This window comes from Oryx dammah, unplaced genomic scaffold, assembly GCF_014754425.2.
Source record: "Oryx dammah isolate SB20612 unplaced genomic scaffold, SCBI_Odam_1.1 HiC_scaffold_23, whole genome shotgun sequence".
NCBI lineage: Eukaryota > Metazoa > Chordata > Mammalia > Artiodactyla > Bovidae > Oryx > Oryx dammah.
In genome coordinates this window covers 73,171,097-73,191,011 of record NW_024070207.1, presented here as the reverse complement: position 1 = coordinate 73,191,011, position 19,915 = coordinate 73,171,097, and the positions used below count along the sequence as shown (strand labels likewise).

The window sequence follows — 19,915 nt, the reverse complement described above, 5'->3', positions numbered from 1 at the left end:
TGTTCCCAGGACCATAAGGAAATGTCTTTGTTCTGACACACAAAATTAAGTGTTCATCAGTCAAGGGAACGAAAGAACTGGAGAGAGACAAGTTGCCTCCAGAACACAAGGAGCAATGGGAAGTCCAGTGTCAGAGCACACTCAGCTAACAATATTTGTCATGTGATTCTCAAGCATGACCAGTGTCTGCCTTGTGTTCAGGCTAGGATGTGAAGTAGGCAGTTAAGAGTCTGTGAAAACTCTCCACAAGTTCAATAGTCACACATAACAGTACAAAGGTGGGACTTTAAGGCGGGAATTAGAACCCAGGTCAAAACGGAAGCACCCGTTGCTATGGGGTCTAATGGGGGCATATGAAGGGTCTCCCAACAGCCAATCGTAGCGCCAGACGTGGTCAGGGGGCGTAACCATGGAGAGACGTTGGCCAATGGCAGAGAGGACCGTGAATAGGGTGAGCGCTACCAGCGCTCGATGAGAGCAGAGTGCAGTGGCCACCGGAGGTTGAAGAACTCTAGCTAGGTTGGCGGTTGGACTGTTGACGTAAACGGTAGTAGTACTTAAGCTGCTACCAAACTTCTCGCCTGCCATTAAAGATCATGGAAGATTTACAGAGTGAACAACAGCGGATGTTACGACGCCACTACCGCGAGAAGAAAGAGCTACAGGCCCACATTCAGCTCATGAAGAGTTCGGTCCCCAAGAGCGACAAGAAGAAAAGAAAGCAGTTGAATCTCGACGTGGCCCGCCTTGAGGCCGAGATGGAGCAGAAGCACCAGCAGGAGCTGGAGAAGTTCCAAGGTTTCCCTGATAGCAGCAACATTGATTCTGTCACTGAAAGTCTAGCCAAGATGGATCTCGAGAACCAGCCTCCGCGCTTCTCCAGGGCACAGAGAAAGCGCGAAAGAAGGGCAGCCCTCGAGAGAGCACGCCAGGAGAGGATTGTGGAGGTTGACATGGAGTATCTGACCAGCTTCCGCCAAGACGAGGAAGAGAAGCTCAGCGCCATCCTGGGGGCCAAGCATCTAGAGATGAAGGATATGCCGACCGATAGCCACTGCATGTATCGTGCCATCCAAGACCAACTGGTGTTCTCCGTGACTGTGGAGAGCCTGCGGAGACGCACCGCCGAGTACATGCGGAAGCACGTCGATGATTTCTTGCCTTTCTTCAGTGACCTCGAACCCGGTGACGCCTACAGCCGCGACTACTTCTTGAGCTACTGCGACGACATCCTGGGCAGTGCATCGTGGGGAGGCCAGCTGGAGCTGAGGGCCCTGTCACACGTCCTGCAGACCCCCATCGAGGTGATCCAGGCCGACTTTCCAGCCGTCGTCATTGGAGAGGAGTACACCAGGAAACCGCTAATCCTGGTCTACGTGTGCTACTCCTGCAACTTAGGGGTGCACTACAACTCCGTGAAGCCGCAGGAGGCCGGCGCCGCTGGGGGCGCACCCCCTCGTCTCTTCTAGGCCTGCCTTTGCCATCACTGTGGCCCTTGCCACCAGAGCTGAAGCCGCCGCTACCGCGTCTCCTCAGTAGGCTCTGTTTTCTTTTTTCCTTCGGTTTTCTTGTTTTTTTTTTTTTTTTTTTCTTCATTTTACTTAGAGCTCACCCCCTCCCTCTCTGCCCTCCACCCCCTACCTACCCCCCTCGCTCTTCTATCCCCTACCATCTTCCCCGAGTTGCTTAAGAGATCTGTATAGTCCTCTCTAAGGGGAGTGAGTTTGCCAAGTTTTCACCACTTCTTGCCCTGAAGGGTCTCTCTCCCCAGCCCCCACCGTGAGGACTGGTCTTGTTGCAAATAACTGTGGGGTTCGAAAAATGGCAGCTTGGTTTGATGCAGTCTTCACCTTGGTCGGGGGGAATCAGTTTAGCTCAGAATCTTCCCGTTGTCCTGTGAATATATTAATTACTTAAAGGAGCTGATGTGATCAAAATGATTTGTTTTGAGAATGACTTTTGCTTAGTTCTTTGGGGAAAAATGTACTGTGGGCTGTTGGAGGGGGTTGCTTTTCCCTTTACCTGGGCTACTCAGGAGATGTCTCAAGTTACAAACAAGACCTCCTCTAGTATTTTGCTTTTTCATAAAACCTTGTGTGGTTGCAAATTAATTGTAGTTTAGATGTTTGCTGAATTCTAAATAATAGCATTTGTTAAATTTAGAAGTTAAATGTAACCATTAAGTATAGAAAATAGATTTACCTAAACTGATAAGTGCTCTAAGATGTGAAAGATCTCAATTTAATTTCCTTTATTAATGACAGGAAAGGATGTGACTTTATTCAAGTAGTTGATCCATTTTATTATATCTGCAATTGGTGTGAAGTAAAAATAGACAAACTGATAGGTAGCTTAACTTCCTGTGAGGGGTGAGATCTGAACTAGTAAGTTTCCTTTATTCTCAGACATAAGACGATATAACTTTATTCAAGTAGTTGATCTATTTTGTTCTATCTACAACCGGTATGAAATGTGAAAAATCTGAACTTAGTAATTTTCCTTAATTCTTAGAAATAACAAGTATTTTAAAAGATTTTAAAAATATTAAAGTAGTTGATTCTTGTTATATCTGCAACTGTTATGAAGCAAAAAAAAAAAAGTGAGCAATATACCTTTGTTGATATTTGAGACATGTTGTTATCTTGAATTTGCCAAAAAAATAGTAAAAATGAAATGATTTGCAATAAATTTAAAAATAACCTTTAGATCCTGTATTTCAGTGAGATTACTTACATTCAAGAATTGTTTGTACACAGCAAATTTCTAAAATAAAATACATAACATCAGAAAATGTATGTGATGTGTTTAAAGAATAAAAGCAGTTTAAAAATACCTAGTTCTCTATTTTTGTATAGCTGGCTTAGTTCGTATAGAGCTTGTATCCCAGAATCTACTTAAGCAAAGGAAGCCTGGAGGGTTAGGGAGTAGGAGTGAAGGGGGAGGACACAGTAAAAGGTGAGGCTTTGGGGAAGAGGAATGGGCCTTCAGTCTTGGTGGTAGCCTGGAGTGGAACGCTTTCCAGAGAAGGATTTAGGGAGTAACAAGATGGTTGAGGCTATCCTGAGTTGATGTTTCACTCAGTGAAAACATGAAATGGCTTCAGTTAAGGGTATCCTCATTGCTATGCATGAAAAAGAACTCCCACTTTCCAAAACTTGCCAGTCCAGGACTAGTTGCAAGAGGGAAAGTACCACTGCTTTTTTTCCTAAGGGTCAGGGGTCCTTTTCTCAAAATACAAATATGGAATCCTACCAGATTGCTCACTGTGTAAATGTGTGCATCAGTTACATTTTCATATAGACAGCTGGCTGAGAAGAGGAAGTCCCCGAGAAAACTAGGTATTTGGATGCATTGTGAGAAGAGAGCCTTTTATAGGGGTGAGAATGCTGGCTGGAGAGAGAATAGGCCTGGAAGGGAGGCATAATCTGTAGAAGGGGGCCTGGCTGGGAAGGAGGGTGAAAACTGGGGAAGGGGTCAGTCTAGGAGGATGAGTGGGACATGGCAGGGGAAAGGGGAACAGGCAGAAGAAGGGGAGATGGCTAGTTAAGGGAACCTGGCACAGGGTGAAGAGGGAGGCCAGGCTAGGAAGGGGATAATGGGGTGGGGCTGGTTAGGGAAGGAGACATGGCTGATCAAGGGAAAGAGGCCTAGTTGAGTTAGGGGGCAAAAGATAAGAAAGGAATACTTGACTGATAAAGGGGGGAAAGACGGAACTGGCACCTGACCAGGGAAGGTCTGGCTAGGAAAGTAGGCTTAAGCTGGGGAACAGAGTGAATCTGGGGAAAGAGGCCTGTCTTAGAAAAGGAGCACAGACTTGATAGGTTGGCACAAGCTGAGGGTAGGAGACTAGCCGGGATGGGGAATTAGGAGGTGAGAATATCCTGGCAGGGAAAGCTGGCCTGCCTGGGGACGGGTTCTGGCAAGGGAGTCACGCCTGGAGGGGAGGGGACATCTGCCTAGGGAATGAGAGGGTAGTGAGAGGCTTGAATGCTGAGATCGACGCAGGCTGGGCATGCAATATAGTCGGGTTGATGGACCTGGCTGGGAGAGAGGGCTTGGCAGGCGGGGAGAGCCTGCTAGGCAGGGATTCTGCCTGGGAACAAGGGTGTGTATCCTGACAGGTCCTGGCTGAGGGAGGCACATGGTTGAGGAAAAGGATCTAGCTGAGGGTGCAGGGCACAGGCTGGGGATGGGGGGAAGATCTGGCTGAGGAGAGGGAATAAGCTAGGGAAGGGGTTTGGCTGAGGAAGGGGTACAACAGTTGAGGAAGAGGGCCTTCCTGGGAAGGAGGCCAGCCTGGGAAAATGAGCTTCAATTTGGAGAGAGGCTGTAGGTTCTGGTGTGAAGAGAGCCTGGCTGGCGGGAGGGATCCAGATGGGAAAGAGTTGCCAGCTGGGGGCATGTGTGGGTGAAGGGTTCGTGGCAGGGAAAGGTCACATGTTTAGGGAGGGACTTCACTGGTGATGGAGAGCTGAGAGAGGGGGATGCCTGCCTGGGGAAGGAGGCACTGGCTATGAAAGGCCAGTGAAGGGGAACTCCTTAGAAAAGTGATCCAGCTGAAAAGGGAAAGGACAGGCACAGGGACCTGGATGTTGGAAGGAGGCCCCTTCTGGGGTAGGGGTCCCATGAGGGCAAGGGGACAAAGGTTTGAAAAGGGGCCTTGGCTGGGGAAGAGTAGCCTGGCTAAGGAGCCTGTCAACAGGGTCGCAGATTTGGGGAGGAGCCTGGCTGGGTGAGGGTCCTATGAGCAGAAAGGTCCTACATGGGGAAGAAGATGGACTGGATTGAGCCCTGTCTGGGGAGGGGAGGCTGGGGCCATAGGATGATACAGAGGCCGGGCTGAGGCACAGAGTGGGAAAACTTCCAGGTAAGTGGTTAGAGGCTGGAGAGTTGGGCACAGGATAATAAGATGACTGGTTTAGAAAGGGGCAAATCCAAAGAAGGAGGCATAGGCTGAAGAAGAGGGTCTGGGTGAGAAAAGGGTCCTGGCTAGGCAAGGGGATATGGAAAACTGGGAAAGGAAAACCGCATTGGGTCAGGGAGCCTGGGTACAGGCTCAGAGAAGGGAGCAGTAACACTCTGGGGCAAGGGCCTGGGTAGGGTTGCTGCAAAAGGGGATACTGGTTGGGAATGTGACTCGGCTGGGGAGAAGATCTAGGTGGGTATAGTGGAGGCCTGCCTAGTAGGAGAAGGAAACCAGGCTGGAGAGCTAGACTTGGCCAGGGAAGCAGGCACAGGTAGCTGGGGTGGAAGGCATCAATGGACAAAGAGAGCCTGGATGAGGAGGGTCTGGCTGATTTTGAAGCACAGGCAGGTTATGGGCTTCTGATAGGGGATGGGTTATGTACTGGAGCAGGCTGCATAATGTGGGGAAATGGGACTACCTGGAGGGGGCAGTGGGGCTGGCTCCAAGGGTATGTAGACTGAGGAGCAGCATTTGGGACGTGAGAAAGGAGGAACAGGCTGGTGACTAGGACTAGGGGCCTGGTTGATATAGGGTATAATTGGTATAAGATGAAAAAAGGATTCCTGGCTTTTGGAGGAAGGCCTAGGGCGTGACACCTGGCTAGGGAAGATATCTGCAGATAAAGTAGGGAGGGGCTGGGTAGAAATGGGGGAGGAAGGGTGCACTGGCCAAGGAAGAGGGCATGGGTGGGGCAGAGGCCCTGCGTGGAAAAGAGGGCTTAGGTTGGTGAAGAGGGCGCCATCTGGATAATGCGGGCCTTGCTGGGAGTGGTGGGGGAGGGGCTGGTGCCGCCCACGGAATTCTTTGGCAGAAGGCACCAAACAGATCAGCAGAGTCCCATTTTACAGGCTTGTCCTTAAAGAAATAACTATTTCTGTCTTGGGAACCCTTAAGATCTTACTGGGTCTGTCCCAGCATCCTCCACTGGATTTGTCTTCTTCTGGAAGGACAGGGAAGAGTAAACCCAGGCCAGATCCCACCCAGGCCCAGAGCACAAAAAACAAGAGGCCTTCACTGTGGGATCTGGCAGGACAGAGGGACTTGCAGTCTGTCCCATTTTGTAACAGTGACCGCAGTCACTAAGGACAGTGATTGCTCTGGGCAATTTTGTGTGCAAAAGCCATGGGGTACTGTTCCCGAAGGAATCCAATTCCAGAAGCAACTTCATTAATTTCCTTACTATTCTTCATTCACTCATTATCATGTCTTTTTGCCTCAGGAGCCAAAGACAAGGACATCTAACTGGATTTGAAGCCCAGTTCATCTATCCACTTCCTATTTTTGTGACTTGGATAAGTCATTGACTCTTTCTGGGCTTCAGTTTCCTCATCAGTGGCGTGGGACTGTTAATACTTGTCTTAGAGGTATCTCTTGGGATGTTAGGTACATTAAATGAAAATACACATAAAATGTACGATAAATGTTAGTATCATTACCTAGGGGCCTAAGACTATGACACTCTCAGGTATGGCTGCAACCACGCCTTCATTTTGTCTACAGTAACTTTTGGAGCCACTTAGCTTCTTTCCACAGGTCCCACAGTGGGAGCCAGAGCTCTTTGGTCTACAGTGTAAAAGCAAAAGCCACTGGAGTTTACCAAAGTGCCCTCTTGGGGACAGGGTGGCCCATGTACAAGGACTGTTCAGGTCAGTCAGTATCTTCCTTCCAGGCTTTTTCTACACACACACATAGACACACATATTGTAAAAAATCAAACTCGTACCATTCTATTCAAACTACTTTTTTTTTCTTTTACCTAACAATACAATATAAGCATTTCAGTTTGTCCTTAGTCTTCAATATGATGATTTTAATGCCTGCATTCTAGCCTGTGAATGTGCCCTGATTTATTTATTCTATTCTATTGTTGGACATTTTGATTGCTTTCAATTTCTCACTGCTATAAATATGTCATTGTAATATCCTTGTAGCTGAGTCCTTGTCTATATTTCTGATTATTTCCTTTTGATAAGATTTCTAAAAGTGATCTAGATCAAAAGGAGAGGCTTATAATGCATACTAGTAAATTGCCCTCCAGAAAGAGTGCACCAATTTACACTCCCAGGAAATGAGAGTGTTATTTTTCCTTATAGTTGTAAACACTGAAAATTATCATCTTTGCTAATTTGTTAGGTGAAAATGTTGTATTAGTTCACCCTTTGTTGATTACTACTAAGATGGAATATTCCTCTAAGTATTTATTAGCATGTATATTTCATTCCTGACCTTTGCGTAATTTTCTAAGTTTGTATTCTTCTTAGGGATTTTTAATAGGTCTTTCCACTTGTCATTCACATTTTAAAAAAATAACTTTTCCCATATATTATTAACCTTTCAGTTTTGCATATGCTAAAGTTTAAAATTGTAGTGCAGTCTATCTATTGATCTTTTTCTTCATGGTTTCTGTCTTGTTATCATGCTTAGAAATGGCCTCCCCATCCCTAGGTTGAATCAACATTTGTACACACTTTCTTTCAAGTTATTTATGCTTTCTGTTTATATTTAATACTAGCATATCCACCTGGAAATTATTTGGGTATAAGATAAAGACATAAATTGATTTTCTCCAATCACGGTAATTAAGCAGTTAGCCCAACACCACTTACTGAATAATCTACCATTTCACCACTGATTTGAAGTGCCACCTTCCACATATATTCCATTCTTAATGAGAGGGTAGATTGCTTTTCAGTCAGTCACACAGAATAGCTGCATTCCAGTGACCTCCATTTGAAACTGCCAGCTGTCTATTCATCCATTCACTTCATATTTATTGAGGAGAATGATGATAAACAATAGAGGTAGAGAGATAAAAAATCCAGTCCTAGTGCTCACCATCCAGTAGAGGTGGCAGATAGGAAAATATAAATAAACAGAAAGTAGCGTGACCAGTGCTGTGATGCAAGGAAGCACAGACGAAGGACACTTCATCAGACCCGGGGGTTGCAGGGAGGCTTAGGAGCAGCTCACAGGGAACACAGCCAGACCAGAGGCAGGAGTGAAAGAACAGGGTGTCTCACATTCACTGGAGCTGGAGGATAGAGGTGAAAGGTAAGGGAGCTGTGGGAAAGAGGCTGCAGGGAGAAGCTAGCTGGTCTCTCAGCTTTAGTAACCATCCATTTTACCCATAATATTACAAATTAAGTAAATACAAATTAAATATCATTTTTCATCAGCCAGATTAGCAAAGAAGTCAAGTTTGATAATATGCTGTGTTCATGGGAGAATGCAGAAATGGGCATTCTCAAACATTGTTGATGATATGTAAACAGGAGGACAATTTGGCAATAGATACCAAGTTTAAAGTGTGAAAAACCACTACATATATATACGTATATATATATTTATAGATATAAATATACTGTTTCCCTTGTACATGACTACAGAATATATTTTAAATGATAAGATTGGTTGCTTTTGAGGAAGGGAACCAAGTTGCTGGGGAAAAGGATGGGAGGGGGCTTTGCACTGTGTAATATGTTAAACAGCTGAACTGTTTTGAACTATATGAATTCATAAATAAATCTAAATAAAATGCATGTAGCTTTTGACCTAGCAGTCTATATCCAGGGATCTATACTACAGATATACATATTGTGCAATAGTTATTTCAAGGTATTCATTACAGTGTTGTTTGTCAAAGCAAAAACCTAGATATAGCCTAAATATCCTCAGTAAGGACTAGCTGAGTAAATTTTGGATCATCCATATGAATTGTTTCCACTAGGGAGAGGGAAAGAAATGGGTGAGTAGAAGGAGAAAGGTGTTGCGCTTTTAAACTATATACTTCGATATAGTTTAATTTTTTTTTCTGTAAAGCTATACATCTCCTCATTCTCTCTCCCACTAGCCCCTGGCAACCAACATTCTACTTTCTGTCTCTCAAATTAACTACTCTATGTAACTCATAGAAGTGGACTCATACAGTATTTGTCCTTTTGTTACTGGCTTACTTCACATACCATAATGTCTTCAAGGTTCATGGACACTGTAATAGGTGTCAGAATTTCCTTTTGTATCAGGTGTCAGAATTTCCTTTTTAAAGCTAATATTCCATTGTGGTATATACCACATTTTGTTTATAATGATATCACTGAATTTTTAAGTAGAAACTTTTATCTATGTATCCTCTAAAAAATAGAAAAAATGATTTCAAAACACTATTTCCTTTCTTCCTCTTCCTCTGCTGCTGCTGCTAAGTCGCTTCAGTCGTGTCCGACTCTGTGCAACCCCATAGACGGCAGCCCACCAGGCTCCCGTCCCTGGGATTCTCCAGACAAGAACATTGGAGTGGGTTGCCATTTCCTTCTCCAATGCATGAAAGGAAAAATGAAAGTGAAGTCGTCCAGTCATGTCCGACTCTTAGCGACCCCATGGACTGCAGCCCACCAGGCTCCTCCGTCCTGGGGTAATTTAAATAGCATAGGAATTATCTGTTTCTTGAAAGTTTGAAATAGTCCATTCACTTGTAAAACTAGGCCTGGGCCTTTTTATGAATGAGACTCTTTGGCAGTCAGGTACAGTCCTTGGAAGAAAAGCTATGTGATGAAAAAACAATCATAATTAATCTAAAATAGATAGGGACAAAAATTAGACAACAAAAATCAGGAGGTAAAGAATAAGTGTGAAATTTTTCTTATCTCTCAGAGGGTATCAGAGATACCATTTCACTTTTGAAATTGAAAAATTGAGAATTAGAGGCTTAAGCATGGTGCTTACCATCATAAAAATAACTAGTAGAAACTAAAAGTAAATTGCCTATGCTCCCATTTAGAAGATTAAAAAAAAGAAGAAAAGAGAAAACCTAGCCCTTGGAGCAACAGATAGAAAACAAAGGAAACAAAATAAACAGTGGACTGCCTTTTGTCATTGGGTAGGGGAGGGTGTGGGAGGAGCCAGATAGCTTGTGCCCTTTTTTCCTGGTGTCTTTGTTTTTGTACTTTGGTTTAAATTATTTTGCCTGTGGAGATACCAAGGTTGTGCTGTGCGACTGTGGCCTGTTCCTAGTTTGAAAAAGAAGACATTTTCTTATCTCATTTTGATTCTTTTTTCAGTGGTATCTCCTAGGGAGACTGTGCAAATGCACATTTACTCAACCATCAAGTCCCAACTTCACTTTGAATAGGAAAAATGTGCCCCCTAAATATGTTTGTGTATGTGTGTCAGTCACTCAGTTGCGTCCAACTCTTTGCAAGGAGGTCTCCTGCATCGCAGGCGGATTCTTTACCGCCTGAGCCACCAGGGAAACCCAAAATATGTTTATTGCTCCTGAATTAATCTTGCCAAAAACTGTCAACCACAGACCTAGAGGATCTCTATAGGCCCTTCCAGTTCCCTCTGTGTCTGTTCTGGTCACCCCCACCTCTCTCTCTCTCACACACACACATACACACACGCACACACAATTTAGGACCTGTCTCTGAACATATGCGACTCCTGCAACACCACAGGGCAGAACCAATAGGGAAGCAGTTTTGATCGTCAGAGCTAGTCAAAGACATGAAGAATCATCTCACGGTGGTGTGCTCTCCGTTACTGGAGGTGTGTGAGCCCAGGCTGGATAACCATCACCTCACAGAGGTTTTCAGGCCATTCAAGCATCTAATGGGAATTTAGAAGCTTTCCACTTTCAGCAATTTGAAAATGAAATAGGTTTCTTTTAATTAGAGGTAGGGAGTGAGCCAGAAGAGAACCACAGAACCCCCAGGGCAGCTGGGCTGGGAGCTGGGGGAGTGCTGAAGGAGGTTTGCTAGGCCTCTTTTACTCAATTGAGTCCTCCTTCTAGAAGCACAGAAATGTTAATCCCTCCTCCAGGCCCTGATCAGTCTTGAGTTGGGAACACAACAGTATTGGGTAGCTGCAGGAAGAGCCTAAGGTGGAGACACTACAACGGCAATATTGACTCTAGCCCATGTTCCTAGGTGCAAAACTAGATTCAGCAGGCTTGGAGAGTTGCCCAAGGGACCTGTTCTAACGAACAGCCTAGAAATACTGGAATACATTCTTAAGTGTGTAAATAGTGCTTCTGAAATATTTGAGGGGCCTTGAAAACAGTTTAAGTATCCTAATCAGTTCAACCAAATACATTAAGTATCTCTAATAGCAGGCACTGCTGGCTGCGTAGGGGCCCAGGAAGGCCCAGGAAGGCCAAGCGAGGAGCCCCAAAGTAATTAAGAGTGAGTTTGTGCTCTCCAAGGTGGCCTTACAGCTTCAGAGACGAGAACCATACAAATCCTAGTGACTGCCAACCCAAAGCCCACCCTTAAGTGCTGTGGTCCACCAAGAAGATGAGGAAATGAAATGGGAATGCTCTGGGCCAGCTTGGAGTGGGGGAAAAAGAAGGAACCGGGAGCCTTGAAAGTTCAGCTCAGATTTAGGGGGAAAGCACTACAGGGAAGGCATCCCAGGTTGTGAGGATCCCAGTAGGCAAATACCAGAAGTGGCAGTAGACAAGACACGAAGTAAAGAAGGGTTGTTCACATCTGTTTCCCTCCATCCCCACAAAAGCCTTCAATTTCCTTTTGGGTGTGCTATCCCTCTGTCACCCACTTGGGGTGAAAGTGGTTCACCCCCTAGGGCTCTCCCCTTTCAGGTCTGCCAATCAAAGCACTGATTCTCCCTGGCCATAGTGATTGGCTCAATGTGAATCTATGGCTTGGGCCTGTCCAATCAGAGTGAAGCCCATTGTTTGATGGGCACATGCACTTTTGAACCTGTGAGAAACAAAATCTGGAGCCCCAGCCATCTTAGATCTGTTCAGTTGGGGGCTGGGGGACTGCAGTGACCAGGGCGGCTCGGGTGAAGCCACCATGGTATATCACCAAATTGAATCAGCTCCTGCTGCTGCTGCTGCTAAGTCGTTTCAGTCATGTCCGACTCTGTGCGACCCCATAGATGGCAGCCCACCAGGCTCCCCGGTCCCTGGGATTCTCCAGGCAAGAACACTGGAGTGGGTTGCCATTTCCTTCTCCAATGCATGAAAGTGAAAAGTGAAAGTGAAGTCGCTCAGTCGTGTCCGACTCTTTGCGACCCCATGGATTGCAGCCGACCAGGCTCCTCCAGGCATGGGATTTTCCAGGCAAGAGTACTGGAGTGGTTGCCATTGCTTTCTCCGGGATCAGCTCTTAGAGTAGGCTAATAAGATTGGCCTTCCTGGAACCCGAGGCAAGTTCAAAGTTCTTGGAAAATCCCAATCAGAATTTTGGTTGAAAGAAAAGAGGAAGGAGATTGGTAGCAAAACAGTGTTTTCCATGTCCTTGAAGCTGTTTTATCTGGATTTCTCGGCTACCTTGGAACCAAGAAGGAGCTATGCAAGGTATTCTAACTCCTGGTAAGTAGCTTCTCAAGGGAGTAAGTGGGAACTCTGGGACCTGTGGCAGTCTGATGTGAATTAGTATTTCTCCATTCCCAGGAATGCAAGTATCACTGGGGGATCCTGGGAGTATCCAGTTTCGGATCCTTATCATGAGTTTCTGATCATGAGCTGCCTTCCTGTAGGGCCCAGATGTAGTAACCAGCCACACCTGAGAAGAGAGAATATTTCTACCACTTGCTTCGTGCATGCATGTTCAGTCACTTCAGTCGTGTCCAACTCTTTGCGACCCTATGGACCGTAGTCCACCAGGCTCCTCTGGCCTAGGGATTCTCCAAGCAAGAATACTGGAATGGGTTGCCACGCTCTCCTCCAGGGGATCTTCCTGACCCAGGGATCGAACCCCTATCTCTTATGTCTCCTGCAGTTTGTGAGACTCTTTACCACTAGCGCCACCTGGGAAGCTCCCCACTTGCTCCACTCTTGCTGAAAAAAATTTTTGTACTGAGGAGTTACAATGTTACACTAGAGGCAGTGGAATCCATTAAAAGGTTGTTTTTCAGAAGGAATGAGACATCAGAGCTCTGCTTTGGGGATAAGGAATCTTAGGGGAAAGAAAGGATTGCAAGAACAGAGATTGGAGACAAGAAGATGATTTGAGAGGCTCTCTTTTAATCCATGACAGACGACACTGACCTGGCCTGGGGCTGTGACAGCAGGGAGAGAACAGGGGACCAAAGCGATGGACACGGGGAGTAGAATTAACATTTATGTAAAGGGTAAAGACAAAGGAGAGAACAGAGGTGATTCCCTGGTTTCCGGCTGGAGTAACTCAGGAAATGGTCCACTAAGATAGGCCCTTAAAAATTCCTCAATTGCCAATCAAGTTGCATGTCCCCAGTTTTTCTTTTTGTACCTCTGAGCCAAACTGAAAGGAGTGTGTGAGTGAGCAGACTATCTTATAAAGGATACACAAGAAACTCCCAGGAGATGAACTCAGCAGCTGGAAATAGGGTGGGAATGCATTGCTTATTCAAAATACAAGTATAGTTTAAAATTTTAAATATATAATCAAAACTTTAAAAAGCAGTACAGGATTTCTGGTGATTCAGTGGTTAGTGCTCCACACTTTTAGTGATTCGTGCTCCACCGCCAAGGGCCCCAGCTCAATCCCTTGTCAGGGAACTAAAATATCACAAACTGCATAATAATACATAAATAAAAGCAGTAGCAAGCCAAGTGTGTGTCACCCAACAGTGCTGTCACCAAGCTTGGAAGTTTTCAGTTGATAATAAGACAAGAACTTCAGCAGGACAATGCAGGGAGGGCTCTGCATCCTTCTTCCTCTAGTTCTCTAGTAGATAACTATCTGACCACAATGCACAGCCTCTCTCTTTGTCCTATGTGCATCCCACTGCTTTCAAGGAAAGCAATGAATTCTCAGAGATAATTGTCTGAATTCCCTATTGTAAAAGCAATATAATTTCTTCCTGAATTCGGACCCACAATGAGTTTTGAGTTTTGCATCATTTGCAAAGCAAAATTTCTTTCTTCAGCTTCTACTCATACAGAGATCTGAGGCTCACTACAATGCCTTGTCTAAAAGTAGAACCACTAAACTGTGGTGACACAAAGAAATTGCAGCAGAAGCTTTGAAATTTAATAACTTTTTGTTTTGCTTTGTTGTTTGTTTTTTACTTTGAAAAAAATTTTTAGCCTCGATGTATTTCCCTCACTGATCTTTGAAGATAGAGGGAAGTCCCCAGAGGCCGAGGTGGGAAGGGTGATAGGGAGACAGGATGGCAGGGAGCACCTCTTAGAATTCTGTTAAAAAACAAAATTCACCTGAGTAAATCTGAAGATCAATTGGCTTTATTCAACAATTCATAAATCAGGCAGCATCCCATCTACCAAGTAGAGAGGAGCTCCAAAGAACTGTACAAAATGGAAGGTTTTTAAAAGCAGGAGTCTATGTGGCAAATTATCTCAGTAGTACTGGCCAGGAAATTCCACACTGGCTGGTTAAAGTCACTTTCCTGGGATGGGCTAAATCTGCAATTTGGGTAGGTATTAAGTCTGGGTTTACTGATACGGAACTTAGCACAGGCAATTCCATTTTGAGCCTGTTGTTTCTCTAACAGTTCCATTTGTGTAGAATAAGCATGGTAAGAATAGACACAAAGTATTAACAGAGGTTTTCTCCCAGTGGAATTATGGAGTTTAACTTCTCCAGATTATTTACAGCATATATTACAGTTTCATTTTAAATTATATTTCAATAAAAACAAATCAGTGTAGAAATATTGTAAGAGACTCATTAAAACTATTTTGTAGTATTTTTTCTGCAAACAAAATATCTTTTTTCAGTTAAGAAAAAAAATCATTTAAAATTGCAAATGCTTTCCTTTTTTAATGAAAAAACAATCAGCCATGATTTTTTTTCAATGAATAAAAATTTCCCTAACGGACTTGCTCTAATTGTTAAATTTTACAAATTTCAGTATTATAGTGTGCTAACTCTGTGCACAAAGCTAACATGATTAAAAGTTAAACTCTTTCTTAAAACACTGAAAATCATTATAATGAATAATTCAAATTAAAAATCCAGTGTTTTCCTAAAAGTAGCTTCATATTTTAAGTACTCAGAAAAATGAAGCTTCAAAGTAATTTGTAAAATGAGACCATATAAGTAAATAGATAATTAACAAGAAAATTAATTGTTCTAAATTTTTAGGTATTATATTAAAATAAAAATTGTTTAAAAAATTAATTTGTACAATGGGAAAAGTGACTAAGAGTAGGGGGAGGCTTCTGAGTGTAATGATACTACTACTCCATTTCTTAATCTGAGCACTGGTAATATAAGTATATTCGTTTGAAAAAACTCATGGAGTTGTACGCTTATGAAATGGGCACGTTTCTGTATGTGTATTATTCTTCAGTAAATAATATTAAAAAGAGGGAAGTCAAACAGAATTGAAGGTCACAGAATTTCAGGATGAGGACTGAGACTAGATTGTTGGCTATTGTGAATAATCATAATAGCTACCATGTACATGGCTCATAATTATTATATTGAACACTTGCCATGTACCAGGAATTACTTGAAGCACTTTGCATATATTACTAAATTAAATCTTTCCTTTTATAAAAAATATAAATTTATTTATTTTAATTGGAGGTTAATTACTTTCAATATTGTATTGGTTTTGCCATACATCAACATAAATCCTTCCTTATCCTATGAAGTATGTGGTATCATAATCCTCATTATATGTATTCACTATCATAATCATCATTTTACAGTTGAGAAAGCCAATGTACAGAGTGGGTTAAGTAACTTGTCCAAGGAGGTTATAAACTACTCAAGTGAAAAGTGAAAGTGTTAGTCACTCAGTCATGTCCAACTCTTTGTGACACAATGGACTGTAGCCTGCCAGGCTCCACTGTCCATGGAATTCTCCAAGCAAGAATACTGGAGTGGGTTGCCATTCCCTTCTCCAGGGGATTTTCCTGACCCAGGGATTGAACCCGGATCTCCTGCATTGCAGGCAGATTCTTTACCATCTGAGCCACCAGGGAAGCCTCACTCTTTCTAGAAATTGATAGTAAATGAGAACAGTAATTCATGTAGAAAGCAGGAAGGTTTGTTTTTTGTTTTTCTGTTGGTCTAGGCAGAGTTGAGTGCATTTATGGTTTGAGGAGTCAAAAGCCAGAGAGAGGAGGGGAAAGAGAGCAAAGGTGCTTGATCCTCCCCAGAAGCCCAGGAGGGGATGGATCAAGAACCCATATTGGTACAGTTTTGCCCAGAGAAAGGCACCTTTTAAGATCTGAAGAAAGGAGAGGTCTACGTGGAGAGCCGAGAGAGCCCAACATCAGGAGATGGTGAGAGCCTTTGCTGGGCCAGAAGGAGGCCAGGAGTGGGTAAAGAGAGCCGGAGAAAACCTGCAGTGACGATTACTCCATGTTTTTAACAGTGAAAATTATGGCAATTGCTCATTTCTGGATCCCACCTCAGGCCTGCAGAATCAGACTCTCTGGAGGCGGAGCTCCAGTGCCTATGTTTTTAATAAGCTCTGAAGGAGGTTCTGATAGCCCCTGAGTTTGAGAGACATACTGGCTTATAAAATCCACAGGCCTCAGAAAATGAAGCAAAGATGGGTCCACCGTGTAAGACAACATGAAGGGATAGTTTTCCCTAGAATTGCACCTTTTTATAGACTCTACAGGTGATTCTGATAGAGGTGGTCTGTGGCTACACTGGGAAATTTTTCCTCTACAGTAAGAGTGGCTAGTATGTAGGCTTTGGAGCTGGATTCTAAATAGTACTATAGTCTATGACCATACCATCCTGAACATGCCCGATCTTGTCTAAATAATACTATATATCTCTCATGCCACTTTTGGCAAAGTTAGTTAACCTCTCCATGCCTCAATTTAATCATCCGGAAAATGGGACTAATAATAGTATTCACTTTGGAGGGTTGTTGTGAGGATTAAATAAGTTAATGTATGTAAAATGTCTGGAACATGATAAACACTTAACACTCAATAAACAATAGCTATTATTGTTGCTATTTTTATTATTCACCATAGTTGCAGGGCCCATGGCCACTGAAAGTATGATCTATGAAGAGCAGCTTAGGCAGATTCATGAAAATCACCCAGAGAGTAAAAAAGACAGTCTTGTGACCAGAGAAGCACTCATGAGGAGAAAGGAGAAAGGTGGCAGAATGAGGGCTTTTCCCTGTCCTGGCTGGCCTTACTGGGGTTCCTGGCTGGCAAAGACAGTCACTGACCAAGTGTACTGGAGCTCCACCCCGCTGATTTAGTGAAGGAAGGCTCAGTGGGGGGAATGGGAGTGGCAGAGAGACGAAAGTGCTGGTATTCCCTCTCCAGGGGGATAGGAACCAGTATGCATCAAGGACTAACTGCTTAAAACCTGCCTTGATTTTCCTCTGGTGGAAAAGTACCAGGTTCTAAAATATTCTCAAATGAAGAAAAGTCCTTTATTCTTTATCTGACTAAAGGCCTGCCCTTAGATTCTAAGCCAAGCCTCTTGGACATACACTCGGACCCTTCCCTTCAGCCATGGGTTCAGGCTGCTGCTTAGCCTCTTGGTCTCTCTTTCTGCACCTTTGAACTTAATCCTGCTAGGTTTCCAGTTAAGGGGAGCCCAGACAGCTGGGGAGAGAGCTGGAATCCAGGTCCCATAAGAAGCAGTTGAAGGAGGAGCTGTTAGCTTGGAGAAGAGAAGACTGAAGGCAGTGTGGTACCTGTATCTCTAAAGGGCTCTTACAGGACAGCAAAAGCAGGTGGGGTGGGAGTCCCAAGGGGCAGAGCTAGGGCTTATAAATGGATAGAAACAGTGGGAAAGCATATTTCAGATCAACATAAGGAACTGACTTTCTAACAGAACTGATCATCCATGAATCAAAATAGATACCTTGTGAGGTAATGAGCTCCCTGACACTGAAGTGCAAGCTGAAGTTGGATGATAGCTTGATAGTAGAGAACACTTCAATGTCTGGTTAACCTTTATAGCTAAAACACTTGTTCTGTGCTTTTGTTCAACAGCATGGTTTCATTCCATAACCATTGGTATGCTTAACCTTGCTTTAAGATCTGGTAACCAGGTCATATCTAAATATACTGCATGTGTGCACGCTAAGTCACTTCAGTCATGTCCAACTCTGTGCAGTCTTGGGGACTGTAGCCTGCCAGCTCCTCTGTCCATGGGATTCTCCAGGTAAGAATACAGGGTTGTATTGGTGGGTTGTATTCTTGGTGAGTTGCTGTGCCCTCCTCCAGGAAATCTTCCTGACCCAGCGATTGAACCTGTGTCTCCTATGGCTCCTGCATTGCAGGTGGATTCTTTACCACTGAGCCACCAGGGAAGCCCATCGAAATACACTAGAGAATACCTATTGGGGAGCACTCTGAGTTTCTCAAAGGCCTCGTGTGGGTCCACGTGTGTCTCTACTTTCTATCTCTCCCCTCCCAGACTGCCTACAAAGTCTGCTACTCTGCTCTAGTCCCCAGCTTGTTAGCTGGCCAACAACAGACTCATTGGCTGTTTAGGATCTAGGGTATAGAGTCAGTGATGGAAGGTGACAAAACAAGAAACATGGCAAGTAATCCAGAGGCCCAAGAACTCTGGCCAAGTGCCCGTGGCTGTTGTCCATGGTCTACGGAACAAGTGTTTCTTAAAGTTTAGTGTGCATTGAATCACCTGGGATCTTGTTAAAATGCAGATTCTTGTTCAGAAGCCTGAGATCCTGCATTTCTAACAAGCTTCCAGGTGCTAATGATTAGCCCAGTCCATGAATCTAAATCATTATACAAATAGAAGGGTTGTTGCTGTGGTTATATTTACCAGTGTGATTATCATTCATTGTTTCGTGCCAGAGTTGTCATAAGGGTTGCAAACTCAAATGCCCATCAGCACTAATAAAAGTGGGTGAGAGAAGGCAGACGTACAACAATGAATTCTAAACTATTTGGACTGAGACCCAGCATAGCACCAAATAGAGGGCATCCCCAGTGGCTCAGCTTTAAAGAATCCACCTGCAGTGCAGGAGCCTCAGGAGATGCGGGTTTGATCCCTGGGTCGAGAAGGTCCCCTGGAGAAGGGCACAGCAACCCACTCCAGCATTCTTGCCTGGAGAATCCCATGGACAGAGGAGCCTCGCAGGCTACAGTCCACTGGGTCACAAAGAGTGGGACATGACTGAAGCGACTGAGCGTGCATGCACATAGCACCAAATACAGAGGGTAGACACCTAGCAGCCACCAGTCCAGGAGCTGTGTGAGTCTACATCCGCTCTGCATGTGTGTGTAATTCTTTGTGAGAAGCCTCTAATCTTGATGTCAGTTTGGTGGAGGTCCCAGGGGTTCTGAGGGGGAACAAAAAGCTACATCGGTTACTCTTCAGGTGCCTCCAGACCCCCTGGGCCTAGAGCACCTCTCTCTTTTGCAGAAGTAAAGCCCTCCTTGGTATTTTGCTCAGATTTCTTGCTTCGAAACAAAAGGGTTCATTTTTCTTCATTCAACACAATTAGCACTGGGTGCTAATTAGCACTATGCCCTCCTACATGCACATTAAACAAAAGGTTTGCTGTGGGCATTTCTGGCCAGTAGACTACAGTACAGGGCCCAGTTGAGAGGTGTAGGAGGTGAACTGGGCAAAGGCCTGACGGCAGAGTCTCAGCTCAGCACTCTGTCCCTAGTTTGGGAGAGAGAAACTCCTTGGAAGGGGAAATGATTTCTCAAGCTGTCACTCAAGCCAGATCAAATGATCTCTGCGAATATTTGCTTTGCTCTGAATCTCCCAGATGGAGGAGATCTTACAAAGTGCCATTTCATCCAACTCACCACAGCCACCTGCCACTCAGCAACACCTTAATGTCTTCTCTATTCCCTAAGCATGTTTTTGGGTTGGCCTTTATTTTCCTGAGTGATTTTTCTCCCCTAAGCAAGAATTTCACCTGTCAGAAAAACACTGTTCTTGAGTATAAGTTAGTCTTCAGGGACTGTGGGCTCTTTAAGATTTCAGGGCCTGATTTCTCTGTCAGGGTCAGGTGCCAGAAGTCACAATGCTCAGTGAGATGTATTGTTCTTCCACAAGAGGCCCATCC

The 19,915-nt window shown here is 44.3% G+C and overlaps 1 protein-coding gene across 1 annotated transcript; it reads left to right on the top strand.

The window, feature by feature from the left end:
- The first annotated feature begins 596 nt into the window (after positions 1 to 596).
- On the top strand, positions 597 to 1,469 carry OTUD6A (OTU deubiquitinase 6A). The gene has a single exon (XM_040265766.1). It carries the CDS (start codon positions 597 to 599, stop codon positions 1,467 to 1,469), a length of 873 nt encoding a protein of 290 aa, XP_040121700.1.
- Positions 1,470 to 19,915: the final 18,446 nt, after the last annotated feature.

Coding starts and splice junctions, on each gene's coding strand:
- OTUD6A (XM_040265766.1), top strand. CDS start 597: ATGGAAGATTTACAGAGTGAACAACAGCGGATGTTACGACGCCACTAC.